General features: G+C 37.9%; 1 protein-coding gene across 1 annotated transcript in view; it reads left to right on the forward strand.

The window, feature by feature from the left end:
* Positions 1-5,385: 5,385 nt before the first annotated feature.
* The window catches only part of KCMF1 (potassium channel modulatory factor 1), a 50,334-nt gene continuing 36,926 nt past the window's right edge, over positions 5,386-18,793 (forward strand). The window contains exon 1 of the mRNA XM_007424960.3: positions 5,386-5,941. Coding sequence (XP_007425022.1) covers positions 5,926-5,941 — 16 coding nt within the window. The 5' untranslated portion in view covers positions 5,386-5,925. The remainder of the gene's footprint in view (positions 5,942-18,793) is intronic.

Below are 18,793 nucleotides of genomic sequence, written 5' to 3' on the forward strand. Positions count from 1 at the left end.
TACCCTTGGATACAAGCCCCAATAAAATATTTTTAATAATAATGTTATTAAAATTTACAAATACAAAGATAAAAAACTAATACAAACTAAGAAAAATATAAAAAGTAAAGAAAAGAAAAAGAAAAGTGCCAAGAGAAAGAAAAGGAAAAAAGAAAAAAAGATATATAAAGAAATAACTCCCCCCAGACAATTTAATAAACTTAATAAATAATTTCAGTAACTTAACACCACCTCTAGTATTCCAGTAAAGAAAAAAATTCTTCCCATAACACATCTCTTGTCAATAAACAAATTGTAAAAGCTCATTGTTCAGTCCTAACCAACAAAAGTCCATTAAGAGCTACTAAAAATAATCCATATATTTTAACCTTAATCAAATCCATTTTGTAATCCCACCTATCACTTTCTCTAAGAAATAAAACAAGAAAAGAAATCTCTCCCCATTTATAACCAAATCTTTAAAGCCTCATCATTCAATCCTGGTTAAAAAAAAATCCATTAATAGCTATCAGAAACCACAACATATATATTTTAACCCTGATCAAATAAATCTGCTTTGTATTCCTTCTGTTTATTTTATAAAGGCTTGATCTTTAATCTCATCAAATAATGTCCCACAAGTTGATTTCTTATCGTTTTTTTCTTTCTTTCCTCCCAGGGATAGCTTCAACATGTCCCTTTTGAAGATCCAAGATAAAAAGGTTATCCAAGTCACTCTCCTGATTTATTATTTGTATCAAGACATCAGCCCATTTAATTTGTAAATTCATTGTGACATCTTTTTCCATATCACACTTGTAATCTGGCATTTTTTTAAAATCCATTTTCAAATCCACATTCAAGTCAGCCTCAGTCACTATTTTGTCCAGTAAAATCTGTTCTGTATCCTCTGTTAAATCCATTTTTATAGCAACAATCTTGAAAGTAATTTCTAAGTACATTGTTCCCAAACAGCCTTAATTTCTTCTATAGTCAGATAATATTGCTCCAATGAATTAATGGATGTCTTCTCCTTTAATTGTAATCCTTAGTTCTCTCTGGTTCCCTCTAGTCAACCTTCAAAGTCTCCTCTTATCATATGTTTATTTTCCAATCAGCAAAACTTTCCCACAGGAGGATTTCTTAGTTAATTTCACAATCTTCATATATACTTTTATAAAATTTTAAACAATCCACAGAAAATATTCTTTCAAATCCATCTGGCCCCTTATCCTTCCAAAATCAACATTCTAGTCCTCCTTTTGCTTTTTCCAAAAATAAAAATGTTTCTTTTTGATCCTTAAATTTACATGAAACTTCTTTCATCCAGGATAGAAGGAAACTTTCCCAGGGTGTTAAAACTTGCCTTTCAGAAGGTTCTTAACATCCAATATATCTGTAACAAGCAATTTGCTAAGGTGGTTAAGAGAGGAAGTGGGCGAACTCAGTGTCCGTTTGAAGATGCCAAACTATGGCTTAGGCAGGGTGATTTTAGCCGCCCAGAGTCCCCCGTTGTGGGGAGATGGGCGGGGACAAGTCAAATAAATAATAATAATAATAAAAATTTTCCCCCAACTCCCAGAGCTCTCAAACACACTGGAGACAGCTATTTTGCAATCTCTTCGTAGGCAAGTCTCTGCATGGAGCAAACTTGTGGGTGATCCTAGTCCTCTCCTTGATCCGGAGAGATTCTTGAGGGGCCAATTCATTCACCAGATCCTCTTTCCACCATGGCCGTCAGCTCCAGACTCGAAGAGCCATCTTTAGTCCGCCATTGCTTTCCCTGGAAAGCCCCAGTAAAATTAATGGGGTTTACTTCTCAGTAAATGTGTTTAACAATAAACAGATATAGAAGTTGAAGCATTTGTTAAATATAAAGTACCCCTTGCAAACCAGAAAAATCCAACCATCTTTTAGGAAAGGGCTAGAGGTTCTCTCACATTCTCCCCCCTTTTAAAAATTCTTCCTCATCTTTGGAACTTTTCTTTTTCTTCCTCCTTCTCCACAGGGATGTGGGAAAAGAAAGTTCACTGTAACACGGGTCTTCATTGTTTTCTTTCAGAGTGTTTTTAATACTAAGGAAATTTTTTCTGTTCTTGTATTTGACATTCAGCTTAAGAAGAAAAATACTTAAAAATTATATCTTACTATCAGAGTTAGGAGAAACTCATCAGTTCAAGGAAAAACAAGTAAAGTTATCTGATCTACAGATTACAGATTACTCCACAAATGTGTACACTTGGATACAAAAAGTGGGGTTTGGTTCTTCATTCCCTCAGACAAAAAGACTTTAATCTAGCAGAGGATCTCAATAATGAATGCCGGAGGCAGTGACTATGGTTGATCCACTGTAATTCCAGATGTATTTTAACACAGGGGGAAGGGATGCAATGAAAACAGGAAGCAGAAAAGACACTCTGTGGTCTTTATGAAAATCAGAGTAGCCAATGAGCAGAAATGAGCCCATAAAATTCTCCCACCAGCAGAAATGAACTTGTATCCATAGCTCTATTTTGACAATCTACTTTTTTTAAGCAACTAGTCAAGAAAAGATTGCAAATTAATCTTACCATCTCTTTATTGTCCTTAATTAATCTTCATTAGCTCAGAGCTCACATTTTGAGTGGGCAGCATTTTTGGGTGGGCTGAGAGCCACACTGGATGGAACATGATGCAAAGTGGGCAAAGCCACACATGGGTAGAATTGGGATTTTCCATTTTTTCTGGATTTGGTAGCACTTGACTTTCCTTTTAAAAAAGGTAAGCCTGTTTTAGGATGTACACTATAATTTTTATTTGTTTTTAAACCAAAACCACTTTTTGCAATCATGGACAGGAGATTCTGAGGGCCTTAAAAAAAAATGGTGGTGGATGAGGGCTGCAGATGGTCCATCCCACAGGAAGAAGACTTAGGGTATAGATAGCTGTGGAGAGCAAAGGGGGAGGGGAGGCGAGGTGAGGCGAGGCAAGGCAAGGCAAGGCAAGGCAAAATAAAATGGACTTGTATGGAATGCGTGCTTTAGATGCGTATAGTAATGTGGGAGGAGTGTTTCTTAAAGAGATAACATAAGCTATATTAATGAAATGATACTGCATGCTGGAAGTAAAAGATAAGAAAATCCAGGGAATTTCCAGGTAGTCTCCTGTCAAAGAATTAACCAAGCCTGTTCCTGCTTGGCTTCTCAAGGTTACTCAAAGTCATCTAGCAGGCAAGATAAAATAGGTTATTAGAGTTTTACTGGAGTTGAAAACTCTGAATTCAGAAGAAGTTTGTCTTATGAACCTCTGACACCATATGGACATTTTATTTAGGATTGAAGAATTACGTATCTTTTATGCTATTTTGCCTTTCTATGGAAAGGCATTTTTAAGAATAACAGCAATTATTATGATAGCCATGAGTGGGTTCTCCCACAATGCAACCATTTTACGATAGCACTCACACCACCTTTTCAAAATTCCAAGTGTACCCTCTAGCCTGAAATGATTGGAGCACCTTTATTTAAAAGGCAGCAAATGCTTCACTTTGTTTTATTTAGTTGCTCTTCTCCTTGGAAGTATCTCCAATAATAATAATAACCAAGTGTAAGGTGCTGTCAGAAGTTGTGGTAGGTCACCACCATTCTCTCTCCCCCAATTTAATAACTAGTCTTAAGGGGGAAAGAAGCTCATTTTGTGTTATTGCCACTCAAGGAGAGGAGGAGTGATTTTCATGTATATAAAATAAAGGATAAAATAGTGTAGAAATATCAGCAATCACTGACTTAGTGATTTCCAATTTTCTATTCTTGAAGTACTTTATAGCAGTCCAAAGCTCTATTTTGACAATCTACCCTTTCTAGGCAACTAGCATTAATGGCTCCTGCAGTAGCCATTAATTTAGAGACAAAAAAAAAAAAAAGATAAAAGAAATGTTGTGTCTGTCCTTTGTAGCTAATTTTTATGGTGGAACTTTTTGAACAATAAGAGGTGGTTTCAAAAAGTTCTATTTCTTCAGTTCTTTCACTAAAATGTTCATTCATAAATGTAATAAACCCACAAGGGTGCAGATTTAGACTCTGAACTTTCAGTGATTGACGATGAAAATTAAATAGCAATAATTAAATGGCACAAGCCGAGTTTTTTCCCCACCATCTTGGCTCTTCAAAATGCAGTTTGGAAATCTAGTCACCTAACAATGATCATGAATGTCTAACAATTAAAAGACAAAGGGCATCTTTATAGACAATATTATCTTTTCTCCTCCAGAAGGGAGAGAAGTTGTAATGTGTATGTGTTCCATTAACAGTCTTTTATAGGCAGTCCAGCTTTCTGAGTGAAATCTTAAACCTATCAGTGTTGATGGAGCAGCCTGCTTCTGCAGGAAAATTGCTCTAGGAGGAAGTGATACAAGACCTCTGAGCTGCAATTACACAATTCTGCCCACATCTTTGATCCTCCGTACCACTGCTCATTATTTGAACACAACCACATTGTGTTCTTACAGTACAGGAATACCAATTATCTAACTTAAATACCACTTGCCCTAATGTGGAATTTCAGTGAACAGTAGCAACTTCAGAAAAGTTGGCCAGGATTTTAAGAGAATTTTGGAGAACTGGGTATATAATAAGGAAAAATACTATTTTTAGTGTACCTTACAGTCCCAAGGAAGCCACAGAATTAAAAATGCGGGTAACCACCTGTAATGGTTGTACAATAGGAAATTCTGAAACTGGATTGAAGACGATGGTTCTTTGGAATGAGAGATTATGAAGCCCCCCATCTGTAGTCGCGTGTGCCCAACAGCTCCAATCCGGTGTGTTCAAAAACCTCCCTCACCTGAAGGTGTGAATAGTAGCAAGTTAGGGCAGAGTTACGCCGTGAGGCTCCAAAAATCCCAGGACGAAGGAGAGAGAGAGAGAGAGAGAAAGAGAAAGGTCGGTGCTTTATCAGCGTTCAGGCCACCGGTTAATCCTACAGAGGCACCTCTCCTCCTCCGTAACACCGACCTAAAGGGCGGAGGGCGAGGCCTCGCCTTGCTCTGTTTCTACGATCCTAGCTTGTCCTCGGGCGAGCGGAAAAACCTCCGTCCTGCCTAGAGGGGAAAACGACGACCGAGGGGACCGGAGCTTGTGGGACTGAGGGAGGGAGGGAGAGAGAGAGAGAGACAAGAGAGGGGGCCTCCCCGGCGCTGCTCAGCCGGCCGGCTCTTTCCTCACTCTCCCTCGGTCCTGCTGGGTGATTTCCACTTCCTCTCCGCGGGAGAGAAAGAAGGGGAGGGAAGGAAGGAGGCAGGCTGGGCTGGGCTGGGCTGGACTGGAAGAGAAGGTCGCGGCAGCGCTGCTATTGGCGAAAGACTCTCACTCGCGCGCGCGCGCTCTCTCTCTCTCCCCGTGTGTGTGAGCGTGTGTGAGCGCGCGCGCGCGCGCGCGGATGGCGCGGGGAGGGGACTAAGGCGAGGGAGGCCGACGAGAGCCGCCGCCGCCGCTGTCGTGGTCGAGCGGGGGGGCGGCGCTAGAAGCTGGCCTGGGGCTGAGCGAGCTTACGAAGTCACCGTGTCACGGCGGCGGCACCCGCCCGCCCGCGCGCCTGCCTGCCTGCTTGCCTCATTGCTGCTGCTGGGGAAGGGGGCAAAACTGCCGCCGCCGCTTCTCTTACCCGGAAAGGCCCCGCCGCTGCTGCCGCCACCATCACCGCCTTCGTCTCCTCCTCGTCCGCCGCCGCCACCGGAACCGAGTCTCCTCCCTCCGCGCGCGCCCCAGCCCCGGCGAGCCCTCCCGAGCCGTGCACACGGAGGGGCGACTTGGGGGCCCAGGCTAGGCCAAGACGGGCCGGGCCCAGGCTGCAGAGCAGACGCCGAGCAGCCAAGAGCGGGGGGTGGGTGGGAGGGGGGAACTGGAGCCCGGGACGGGCCTGGGCTGGGCCGGGACAGGCCGCTGCCGCCGTCTTCTCCTCTGAACTAGGATGTCCCGACATGAAGGTGAGTGCGAGGCCGGAGCAGGCCGGGCCTGGGCGATACGAGCCGGGCAGGGGGAGAGGAGCGAGGCAGAGGTGGCTCATCATGGCGCCGCCGACGCCGCACTAGGAGTGGTGATGGGAGTAGTAAGTCGGCTGGGGAGAAGCCGGCAGTCGAGCCCGTCCGAGGCGGCGAGCCACGGCGGCAGAAGGGCGGGCCGGCCCCGCTTTGCATTGTCATGGGGCCTATGTCCGTTACAACTCCTCTTTCGCCCCGATCCGCGGGTGGCCTGAGGTGCGGCCTAAAAACCGGCCGAGGCCGTTCTGAGAGCCTCGGGGCCGGGCCTGGCCTCGGGGCCGGGCCTGGCCCCGGCCCCACCCTAGGGGGGAACAGTTATGGGGCGAAGGTTTCCCCGGTTCCCGGGACGATCTCTGCCTTTAGGGTGGGCGTCGTTGATAGAGGAGGGAAGGGGCTCTGAATCGGCAAGAGCCAGATGGCAGGGTAACAAGGATGGGCTTCAGGGTGGCTCGCATATTGGACCGAGTTGAGGGTTGTTATGGGGCACGTGGGAATGACGTGCCTAGATTTGAAGGGTTAACGGCGGAAAGTGTTGCCGAATTAAATCGGAGGGCGATACAGCTTGGTAGGCCCCACAGAAGGAAAAGTTTCGTGGGCAGACGTGAACCTGTGCGAAGGACAGATGTTGGGAAAGATGTGAGGGCTAAGGTACTGGCTGACGTTGTGTTTGCTGGAGGGGTATGGATAACCGGGAACACATCGTAGCCGGTTAAAGCTGTGAGTGGGGGAAAGAGACAAGCTAGGGTGGAGAACGACTTGCAGCAGGGCCGCTGGAAATGCATACTGGGGAGTGAGGTTAACGGTCAGAGATCATAGGCCCGAGAAGTGGGGAGTGTACCTTGTGTACTTAAGGAAAAAGTGTATTCAGAGATACTTGTACTAAGGTTCAGTCTGTGCACATGAAAATATGAGTTTTGAAGAGGAAGTTGATACTGAACTTGCATAAAGTTTCAGGGAATGCACACTTGAATTCCAGAAAAAGGCATAATAGCCATGAGGAGTGGAAAATAATTTCAAATTGAGAAAGATACATGATGCAGATCAAGTGGAATATGTAACTATAGATGAATGTATATGTGGTATACTCAATTGGCTGAGAATGCAAGTTGAGTTTGGGATTTTTTAAAGGAAGCTTAAAGTTTTATAGATAGCAGTTTGTCCAGTAATGAGTAAAATTTCCACTCTTTAGGTACTTGTCTCATCAAGCATCCTTGTATCTTGTGGTACTTTATACATATTTGCAAGTAACTTTTTAAAAAAACATAAGAATAGTTCCTTAAACAAATATTTTTGTTGACAGAATATAATGCTATCCCTCACTTTACTTACAAAAGTTCAGTTTGCTCTATTTTCATTGTTGAAATAAGGAGAATTTGGAAAAGAATATCCCGAAGAAGAAGAAGAAAAGAAACTATATGCATGACTGATGGATCATTCTTTGTCCTCCTATTTTGAAGATGAGAGTGAATCAGAAGTTACTTGTTCAAACAACTTTTGGCCAGATTTGGGCAAATTCAGTACTAGGGAAAGCAAAGTATAGGTTTAATTGCCAGTGGGTCTGAAATATTGTTGTGGAAATACACAACAGGTATTTGAAGTTCTGTGTAATGAAGTAGTTATGACAAAACAGCACTTTTTAAAGATAATCGAAGACGTTAACTATGTCTTTGAACAAGGATTTTCAATCCTTTGCTCCTGGTTATTGCCTTTTCATGGTTAGGATTTCATCAGTTGATGGAATTTCATACAAAAGTATAGTTATCCTTCATAGTTTAAATAGCTTAATAAGGGAATTCATGAAAGGTAGCTCTGTCATAATTATTAGCCATTATAGGTTAATGGAACTTCCATGTTCAGAGGCAAAATGCCATTGAATTCAATTTACTTGGAGCCAAATGATAACAGAGGGCTATTGCTCTCCTCTTAATTTTCATGGAAGCTTTTGTCTGGTCACTGCTGGAAGTCATACTGGACTGGTTAAATTCTTGGTCTGTTTCAGTAAAGCTGTTCTTAGTAAAATGAGTAGTAAGTTATCCTACTGTTGTCTTTTTGAGGAATGAATGGTTTTTAAATTGTTTTTAAGGGCTGCAATCAAGCTGTATGCAGATTTAAAGCATGGTAGCAGAATAAAGCTCCATTATAGCTATGCTGATTAAAATTATAAAGGAGAGATGCCAAGTACTTGTGAGGTTTGTATATATTCTGTTGATACCAGTTCTTCAACATCTGAGAGCTTTCCCTATAAATAGCAATAATAGTGGATTTTTCTTTTTAAAAAAAAACTTGATAGTGAGATCTTGGAGATATTGTAAGTATACAATAAAGTGGAAAAACAATTTGAAATGCTGTTGTAATATGTACATGTCTTTAGTTTTGCAGCTGATTCCTGTGTGTATTAACTCAGGTGCCAAGTCAGTGTTACACTGCAGTCTTAAAGTTAGTATATTACCTTCAGTAGATTTTGGTGATGAAGAAAATGTTATTCTGAACATTTTTATGAAGTATTGATATTTGCTTAGGGTTTTCTATGTAAATAATGTTGTCCGAGGTTCTTAACCTCAGCAATTCATAAGAGAAAGAATATTGAAGACATGATGCAAACATAGCTGTGCTGCTACTTTCAGTGTATGCTCTACAATACTCTATCTGCTAGAGAATCTGTTGCAAAATTCTTTTAGAAACATTGATTACAGAAGCTGATTTCCTTAAGTAGATGTCTGGTTGTTATGTTTTGGACAGGTGTCATCAGCAAGCAAGTAATAATGTTGGTAGAAATATCTCTTTAAAAGTTGATTGGTTTTGTTGTTTGACAACTAACATGGGGAATTGGAGGCAAAGAACCAACAGTTGATAATTTTGAAGGCCTCAGGCTATCAGGGCCACATTGTTCAGGGTTGTTTACAGGCAACAAAGCATTTGAATTCTATATTAGAACAGGCCTTGAATTTTAGGGAGCCAGTTTATTGCTGATACAGTTAATAATGTTGCACTAGTATAACAACCTCTTACATATTCTGACTGCTGGGATCCTTGCTGACATTTATGCAGATGAAGCCATTATGCTGCAACTAGCTTTATTTATTATTTTCTTCAGGAAAACTGATGAACATCTGGGTGCTTCACCTACATTGGCTACTCTCTTTCTTGTACTTGGTTAATAGTTCCGTTACTGGCCAAGAACTGATGAACTCCTTCATTAGGTTCTAGTAGCCTTGTAAGGCTACTGTAGTCCTCGCCATGAGCTTATAGGGACATCCATTGGGAAGAAGAAAATATTGTGGTTTGTCTGAAATTTGCATATGTAATTCATACTGAGATCTTGGGTCTATAGAAGTTCTGGCTTGACCATTCCTTTCACTGTGAAAGTGAACATCCATCCTGTATCCCTATAACACTTTGAATATTAATCTCCAGTGATGGAGGTTTGAGCCAGGAATAGCCTTTGCCTATCTGAATTTTACACTTTTTAAACAGTGTTTAGCTCAAAGTTTCAAAACATTACTGTACAATACAGTCTCAGAGATAAGCAGGCTAAAAATATGGCACACTTGCACAGATTATCCTGGGGTGGAGAGATTCACAGATCTGTAAATAAAGTTGAACCACTGAATTGTGATACTGCTTTTTTGTATATTCATTATGTCCTGCTTCAATATCTGCTGTATGTACATGTTGAGAACATCTTTACAGGACCAGTCAATGTCCATCTAATTCAGTAATTTGTTTTGAACAGCACCTAATGTGGTGACCTTGGGAAATTCATAAACCAGAGCATGAGGGACATGTGTCTCTTACAGTACTCAAAAGCTTATTATCTTGGGTTACCAAATTCCATTTTTAATTCTCTGACTTAATATTCATTGAAAGACACTTGTTCCTTGTTCCTTCTAATAAGCCTGTTTTTAATGTCATTAACCTTGTAGGTTCCATGTCTTGAAGCAATAAATTTCTGCTTCGCTAACTTTAAGTTCTAATAAACTTAAAGTTAGCCAAGAGAAACAGCTTAAGCCCATTAGAAACTGTGTATAATAGAGCATAGTTCTGTTATGATATGGTCCTAATAAGCACTCATTGGCTACATTATGGAATATAGTAAGCCATAATGTGGTTGGGTTTGGTTTAGAAGTTTGTGTACCTAGCTATTGTGATTTGTAAACCATGGTTTAGTACGTTGTTTGAATCCAGGCAGTTGTGACTTAATAAATAGTTAAGAAAAGTGGCTTATTTTTTGTGAACGTAACTATAAGAACACTCTTTCAAGAAGTAGGAAACCTGTGTTATTAAGAATTGTCTTTCATAAAGTGCTAAATTGAGCTTACGACATATCAGAATGAATGGAAAGAAAATGAAGCATTTACATGATTTATGTTTATTACAGAGACATAGGGAAATATAGGGACTAAATATTATACCAAAGTTTTCACAGAAAAATTGGTTTGAGGGAGGAAGAATTTGAAGGGAGAAACACTACACAGGTATTATGGATGGCATTTCCAGGTATAAGAAGTAGCATAAATCCATTTAGGAAAAACAGTTTTCCTGTGCTGAGGTAGTAGTTCTTGATGAACAAAGGTAAGGGACAGGACTACATAAGTATATAAGAATTTTATATCCTTATATTAATATTTAAGAGCAGCAGTATAGAAGAGAAGGTTGTAGATAACCTTGAAGGTGTGTTTCTATTAATCCCAGAGTGAAGAAAGACATCCAGATTTAAAGGACATTTGTGTTCACAAATACTTCTCTTTGCAATTCTCTTCTTCCACTTGGTTGAGGACTGCATCTCAGTGAAGAAAGGAAGTATGTCAGAAAATGTTTGTTTGTTTGTTAAACCACCCAACCTGGAAACTATGGGTCTATGTAGTTAACTAGGAGTTGAGTTCAGTTTCAGGAGATTTTTGAATCTGGGAGCAAATATGAAAATAGTGCAGTTGAGATGCTGTATACATTGATCCAAGACTGCCACCCAGCAATCTGGCACCAGTATTTTCAGATAATTAAATTTCTAGCTTTTTTTTTAAAAAAAAGATCCACATATAAGATATTTTGATAGCCCAACCTGGAAGTAACTAGTGCATGGATAATCAACTCCATTTTCTTTTAAGAGTTCTATCAGTAAGTCAGCTAAAGCTGGTAAAAGATATTCCTTTTTGCAATCTTTGTTTTGTTTTATTTTTCAAAGAAAATAATGAGTCTGAAATCTCTGATCAACAGTATCTCTGTCTTACCCAGACTGTTAATTGTTTATCCTCATCAGCTCCTAAACTGATTTTAAGCACTGGTTTATTTTATCCTTTGCTTCCTTGAAACTGTGAATGTTGAAAAATATGAAATAATAAGATGGAACCTTGTGAATCCTGTTAGACTTCGGCTAATATCGCAGTTTCCCAACATCGTCTCTTGGGCTTGATCCTCCAGAAATGAGCACAGCAACTTCATTATAGTTTATATTTATCTCCCATCATGTCTTAGAAGGATATTCCTTCTAAGCTGGAAATTCCAGGAGAAATTCTGTCCATGTAGATAATGCATCTGCATTGGATTAGTTTTAGCCAGTATAATTTCTTCCTGTTTGGGCGAGGGGCTAAATCATGATATACTTTTCATTTTCAGCTTTTAACAATTAATTCGATTTTTTTTCATTAATGTAAAATACTGAGATATTTCTCAGTGAACTTTGTTCATAGTTCTAAGATTTTTTTCCTCTTATTTGGTCTTTCTAAAGTTGTCAACTTCTGTATAGATTTAAAGTTTGGGCTTTTTGTTTCAGTTTAAGAATAATGTAAATAACCACCACTCTAGTATAGCTTGGGGGGGGCACGCAAATCATTTTGAAAAATGTACATTTAGTTGTACTTTGTAGTTCTAACTGTTTGTAAATGCATACTGATTCTTAAGATGACCCATTCTTTTATTGGGTAATGGCTTGGTTTCTTCAGAGGTCTTTGGTAAGGAATTCTGTCAGTCTTTTTGAAAGCAAGCATTAGTTCTTCAGTTTTTAACAAAATAGAATTTTAAAAGGCTTAGGAAGCAAGATTTTCTTTGCAGGCACTCCTTTGATTCTTTCAGCAAAACCTTTATTAACTATCATTAAAAATTATGATCTTACTCCCATTTTACTTGCCACTAGTTTATCTGATAACTTTTAAGTTTTCCTCACAAATATTTTTGTTTAAATTCACATTCCATTAGATAGTCTCAGATCTTTTGATAAAGTCTTACTTTAGCAACAACTTACAGATGTTAATGAGAACCATTTCACCTTTTAATTATTAAAGAGCTACTGAATTAGTTTAATGCTAGTTTGTAGAATGTTTAAATGATCATTTCTGAAACCTCATCTTTGAATACATTTTTGACATAATTCTGTAGATGTATTGTTTGAAAATTTTCTAGTATTCTGGGCAGTGAACATTAATACAGTTAATTTATTTGGCTTCTCTGCAGTTTCTTCAATACTCCTTTTATACATCTGCTGTATTTTAGTCCTGAAGTCACACTGACTAGTTTTTTGACACAGAATATTTTTATTAAGCTTGGCTAGGCTTATTGGAAACATTACAATAAAAGAAAAAGCATGGTTTATGATTCTGACTTGTTAGGTAAGAAGCAGGCCAGAATTCCTAGTTATTACATGAAACTAAAGAATCCATTGAATTCATGTACCAGCTTTTTTCTGAGTAAGTCAGAATTCTTTATTACTCTTAATGTGGCCTTTATGCAAACTTGATATTTTATATTACAAAATGGGCCTCTGATTCTTTGTTTAGTATATATCAGGTGTCTCCAGTCGTTGGGGTCAAGCACACATATTTGAGAGCAGGTTATGGGCATTCTTTTTCACAATTACTGGTGTAGCCAGTCATAAAATACTTATTTAGTAGTAGGTTTTCAAGATTTTTGTATTTTTTATTATAAATGTTGCAGCAAAAAATGTGTATATATTCTACCTATTGAAATCCATACAATATATCTGTGTTAACATCACCTCACTGAAGGAATTTTGATTAGCAACAGAGTACTAATGAGTTTATTTCTCAGTAATTTAATATAATGCATTATAGCTGAACCATTATGTTTGATGAATGCCTAGTGAAGTGGGGAGTAGCATGGTGGACAGTGTAATGATCTCTGCAGAACAGTTTGTTATACTTAAGATGCTGGTTTTGCTGAGTCTTTGCTGCTTCTAAAGATTTTATACTTGAGCTAGAGTTAAAAACCTAGTTATATGAGCTGTTTTGATACAATAGGTAAGCTGGCTGTGATCATTTTTAGCCATTGTACTTTGTCATGCAAAATTATGCATTGTTGACTTTTGAACTGAAGCATAAAATAAAATTTGATTCATTTTAATGCATATACATATGTATCCTTTATAAATATATAATTATTTCATAATCAAGACTGTTGATGTTTAATTTGATAATCAAGTTTGAAAGTCTTACTATTTTAGCAGGAGTAATGGTACTTCAAAGTTGTATATTGTACTGTAAACACATGTAGTTAAACTGTAAGCTATTTTTCTTGTCTCTGTTGACATTATAATTTACATAGGCCTTGGAAATCATACTGAATGCATCCTAATCTTCTTATATATCTGGGGCATATTTGTATCTGAAGTAACATTGGCAATCCACTAAATTACTACTGTTAAAGAATTAACACAGGTAGTCCTTGTTTACTGTCTGCCTCGTTTAATGACCATTCAGAGTTACAATGGTGTAAAAAAACAGCTTTGCAACCAGCATGCATTTATGACCGTTGCAGTGTCCCATGGTCACATGATCTTTTTTCTTTTTTTCTATCTAAACTCTTTTAAGAACTGTTCCTTTTATTATTACTATATTATTATGTACTGTATTATGTTTAAGATGTAGTGTATGTGGAAGTGTTTCTTAAGTGTTTTATAGGCATAGAAAGGTAAAATAAATACTATATACTAAGACAAACATTTGACTAACTGAAGAAAAAAGATCATGATTAAAGGTTAGCACTCATGATTAAAGGTTATTCTGATCACTTTATTATTTCCACTTTATTTTCAATCATGATCATCTTCCTTTTCTTTGATGCATCACCAACACTTGCATTGGATTTATGCTTTAGAGGCATGGTAAATAGTAAGAGAAAAACAGCAACGTGATCTGACTAAACAGCAATGTAATCAAATAAAAATGGTGGACAGCATTCTCCTTCCTCAAGCCACTGAAGCTGTGCAATGTTTTCATGAGCGTCACAAAGTATACAACCTGTATATTAAAAACACACACACTACTTTGTAACACTCATGAAAACATTGCACAGCTTCAGTGGTTCATGAAAACATTGCTCAGCTTCAGTGGTTCATTGGCTCAAGGAGAGAGACCACCATCTGCCATTTTTAGTAATAAGCACTCCATTCGTAAGTACAAGTTGACTGTAAATTGGATGTTCTTAACCCAGGGACTGTCTGTAGATTATTAGTTTTCTTTCAGTATGTGGATGTGCTCCAGTATACTATTGGGGGATTAATACCCTAAGTCATATTAAAACAAATAAAATCTTAAGTACTTCCAAAATGCTGCCAAGCAAACTACATAAACTTGAAAGAATGACTTGAAAGCACCAAAATCATCATCATCATCATCATCATCATCATCATCATCATCATCTCAATACTGGATGGTGCATCAGTGAAAATACCATTACTGTAACTCTGTCAGTTTTTGCAAGCAACTAGGACAGTTTAGCTAAGTTTACATTCTTACATACATAAATACATGTTCTTTGTTTGCTTATTCCATGGAGCTCATACAGTTGCTTGACTGTCCCATTTCATTGGAAGACTTTGATCCTCACTTATGAAAGAGCACACGTACAGATTAAATCCAGTCCTTGAAATATATAAGCAATCTTCTACATTTTCCAAACTAAAAATAACTATACAAGGAGTGGTCACATCTGATTTCCAAGCCTTTGTGTAATTAATTGTAGAAGCACTCTCAATTAAGATTTTTTTTTATTCCTCAATGTCACTAATTTTTATAGTTTTATAGTTAATAGTTATCAGAGTAACTATTAGTAGGCACTATGCTGGTGCAGATATGTTTGTTAATTTCAAGAGCTAAGAAAATGTTAATTATTAAAACTAAGTATTCTTTCCAGTTAACCAGGATTTGAAAGTAGCTTCCAACTCTGATTGCAAATTCAACCTGAAACAAAATTTATTTGATTATTTCTAGCTTGACACTCAAACATTTGAGTATATGTATAGTATGATTGCTGTAATAGTAATGTATTGGTTAAAATGTAATGTGTAAAAGTTGGGATAATAAAAACTGTTTTAGGATCTAGAAATCCTGGCCTTGTTTGGATGATCAGTGTATTTGTTTATTAACCTAAGGAGTGGATTAATCTTTTAGCAGTCATGTTACTATTTTGTTCCCCCTTTTAGCCCCAAACCCCCAAGTGTTTCATTTTAGCTTACGTAAAGGGAGAGGCAAATCATGTTGTTACTGTTTTGCTTGTTAAGCTGAACTACTAATAAACTGAATGTAGCTTAACCTTCTAAAACCATTTTGCAATAAGGATTAGGCTAATTTACTTGTACATCACATTTTTAATAATTATTTTAAAATGCTGTCAGTAGTATTTAATAATTGCAGGCTGTGGTACTAATGCAATTTTTTTTAATGTTGAATTGATTTTTTTTTTCCTATGCAGTTTCAGTTATTTTGCATAGAAAACTGTCTGCATTAGAAATATTTTGATTCATAGATTTTATATGGCATCTAACTCTGGGTTATTCCTCTGATTCACTCTAGTAGGTAGGACCAAACTTTTAGTTGTCCTTGTGGCCATGGTTGGCTCCATTATGTACATACCACTGAGATCTCTGTGACTTCATGCCTTTTTGGCTTTTATTTTGTTTCTCCTATTTACTTTCTTTTTAGTCCTGTGAAATGGTTAGGTTGGAGGACCTTTCTGATAGCTGGAATTGCAATAGCAGACATTCAGACCCCAGCGTGCTAGCAAGCTTCAAAGGCATGAGCACTTATCATAGTGGATTGTCTTTTCTCCCTCAAAAGTGTTCAACTGAGCACTTCATGGAGCGGCAGAAGAGCTTGCCTCCGCTCATCTGGGAGTCAAGATGGGTCCCTCCGCTGTCCTTTCTCAACTCACTCTGAAGTACTAATGTGATTATGCCATGTAATAATTGCTTGCTCTTCCTGCATGCTATATAAAGCCTATCTGGTTCCTCAGAAGTGCATTACAGGTCCTTCATGGAGACCTGAGATGTCCCACCCAGCATGTTGAGCACCCATTATCTTAAAGGTTGAGAAAAACAAAAAACCACCATGGTTTCCTTCACTAGATCTTCAAGCATCACAGCCAACAGGGCCATTCCCAAAGTCAGTGGAATTGCTCTTTCTCCGCCCTAGAGCTCTATCATTCTGGCCGGGCCCCAATTTATTACTTTGCTGTGCAGATGGCAACAGTGTTAACTGCTATGAGTGACATCTGCACCAGGACTGTCTCTTGTCTGCCTCATCTGAACTGTCTATTGCCTCTGTCTCCCTGCTGCCTTCCAATAGGGAAAAAGGTAAATTCCTTGCAACTATGGAGGAGAAACAACAGCAAATCCCAGACATAACTAAGCTAATTCTGAGGTCCAATTTCAAAAGAAAGAAATTAGGCAATTAATAAAAACTCTGTAGATCCTTATTTGGAATTGACATCGATTAATAAAAATTAAGGAATTTAATACTAAATTCCTAATACTAAATACTAAATACTAAAAATGTTTTAATGGACTTTTTCAGTATGTTTCACTGGGTTTAGGCATACAGTATATTGTTTTAAAAGACACAGATAAAATACCTGTCATTGCAGTTGGCATTTCAGTTTAGAATTACATTTCACAGGATTTGCACTTGTAAACTGAATTGGTTGTGTGAGTCTGAAGAACTTTGACCAAGATAAGTGTTCATACATGCTTAATGGGGAATTTATTGAATCAACCAAAATTATACAATATACTAATCCATCAACCATGGATTATAAACCACAGTGGCTAGATTCATGAAACATGGTAAAACCAAATGTACCACATTTTGGTTAGCACAACCAGTTAAATTACTTTCTCCTTTCAGACTAAACATCTGTTTTGATTAAATGTACTTGCTAATGTCGATTTTACAGAATGCCAAAGACTGCCTCCTTAATATAAATTAAGCATTTTAGAGTTTTTTTTAAAACATTGCTATATTTTATCATTTCAAGATACTACTGTAAACTTAAGGTATTTTGCATATGTGTAGAATCTTGGGAGACAAGTAGGACAGGTGGATACAATTTCCATGTACAACCTTCACTAATGGGTATGGATTTTTAATACCAGTATGCTTGTGAGCTGCTGCAAGTACTCAGTAGCAGATCTTTTGCTACTGCAGTGGATATTGATGTTCTTCCTTAATCACTTTCCCCTACTAGCTTCTAAAATGATATGCTGTTTTCCAAATATGCAAATAGGAAGAAACAGGTAGGCTCATGATATTATATTTAATGCTAGCTGAAAATAAACACCATTATTAACAAGGCCATTATTAGAATCTTGTGGGATCAACAGTAGCTCCTGCATTTTTTGAATACTGGTTGGACTGTATTGAAATCCATCTATGTAAGTAGTGACCAGTTGCCTTTAGGGAGTTTACAATTAGAAAATACTGGCACATAGCTACTCTTTATTTATCCAAAGCCTGTGTTCATAATGATTTGAAGTAGGGTACCTGTTGGCTGCTCTTCAAAGGGGCTATGTCTTTTCCTGGGCTTGTAAGGTAGCTGAACAGGGTCAGGAAAATATGTGTTTGAGTTCAGAAGGCAGCCTGTATGTTGTCACCACCTCCTCAACGCCTCCTTAACTTAATCATGTATTTTCCTAAGCCCGTGGATTAAAAATACTCTGCATGTAGATAAATTGAAGGGCACAGTAACCTCAATATAATAAAAAGTTACGAAGTTGTATGTATAATATAAACTGTTTTCCAAAGTAATGAATTATGGCCAAATATTTATAAGATAGATTTTCTTGGTATCAGTTTGACACTGCTACTCAGTTTGTTCAACTTGATTTTCCACTGTTTCAGAATGAATTTTGAAGACAAGTATGTAATGTAAATGAAAAAAAAAAACCAACTGGAAATGCAGTACAGTAAACTCATAAACTAATGTGGAGTCAAAGATCTCACAATATTCTTTTTTCTTACAAAGTTTTGAAATGAATAAGCATATTTTTTCCTTATTGATTTTGTCAGCCGTGTTGTGCTTTTGTTGTAGTTTAGATACTGCATTGAATGTTAGTGTTACTGAGCAACTCAGCAATGTTGTGTTTGGCTATTGCTGAGCTTTTAGATTCAAGTGTACATTCCTCCAATTGGTTGAGACAGAGGATTTGAATGGAACAAATGGCTTCTGCAGTGTTTTGTTCAATATCATATATAGATACAGAGACAGTTATAGGCTGAGGAGAGAAGGCAAATGCTATATCATCTGCTTTTCATCCTAAAGATACAATGTGACTCCATTTGATTCTTTGATCTTATTTATGGAACTATGGAAATGTTGCTAGCATTACAACAAATACTTTATGGAAGATTAAGTTCTGTCTAGATTTAGCTTTTCTTTTTCCTATGTACAACTTTTCTAACCTCTGATACATGCTTTCAGTATCATAGGAAGCTATATAAAAGATGACACTACTGGATTTATTAGTCAAAGTTAAGAAATAATTTTTACTGGAATATGAGATTGTGTGATTTT

The sequence above is a fragment of the Python bivittatus genome, unplaced genomic scaffold, assembly GCF_059951505.1.
Source record: "Python bivittatus isolate LINGU-HERP-01145 unplaced genomic scaffold, Pbiv_v1 ctg000850_np1212, whole genome shotgun sequence".
NCBI classification, from domain to species: domain Eukaryota; kingdom Metazoa; phylum Chordata; class Lepidosauria; order Squamata; family Pythonidae; genus Python; species Python bivittatus.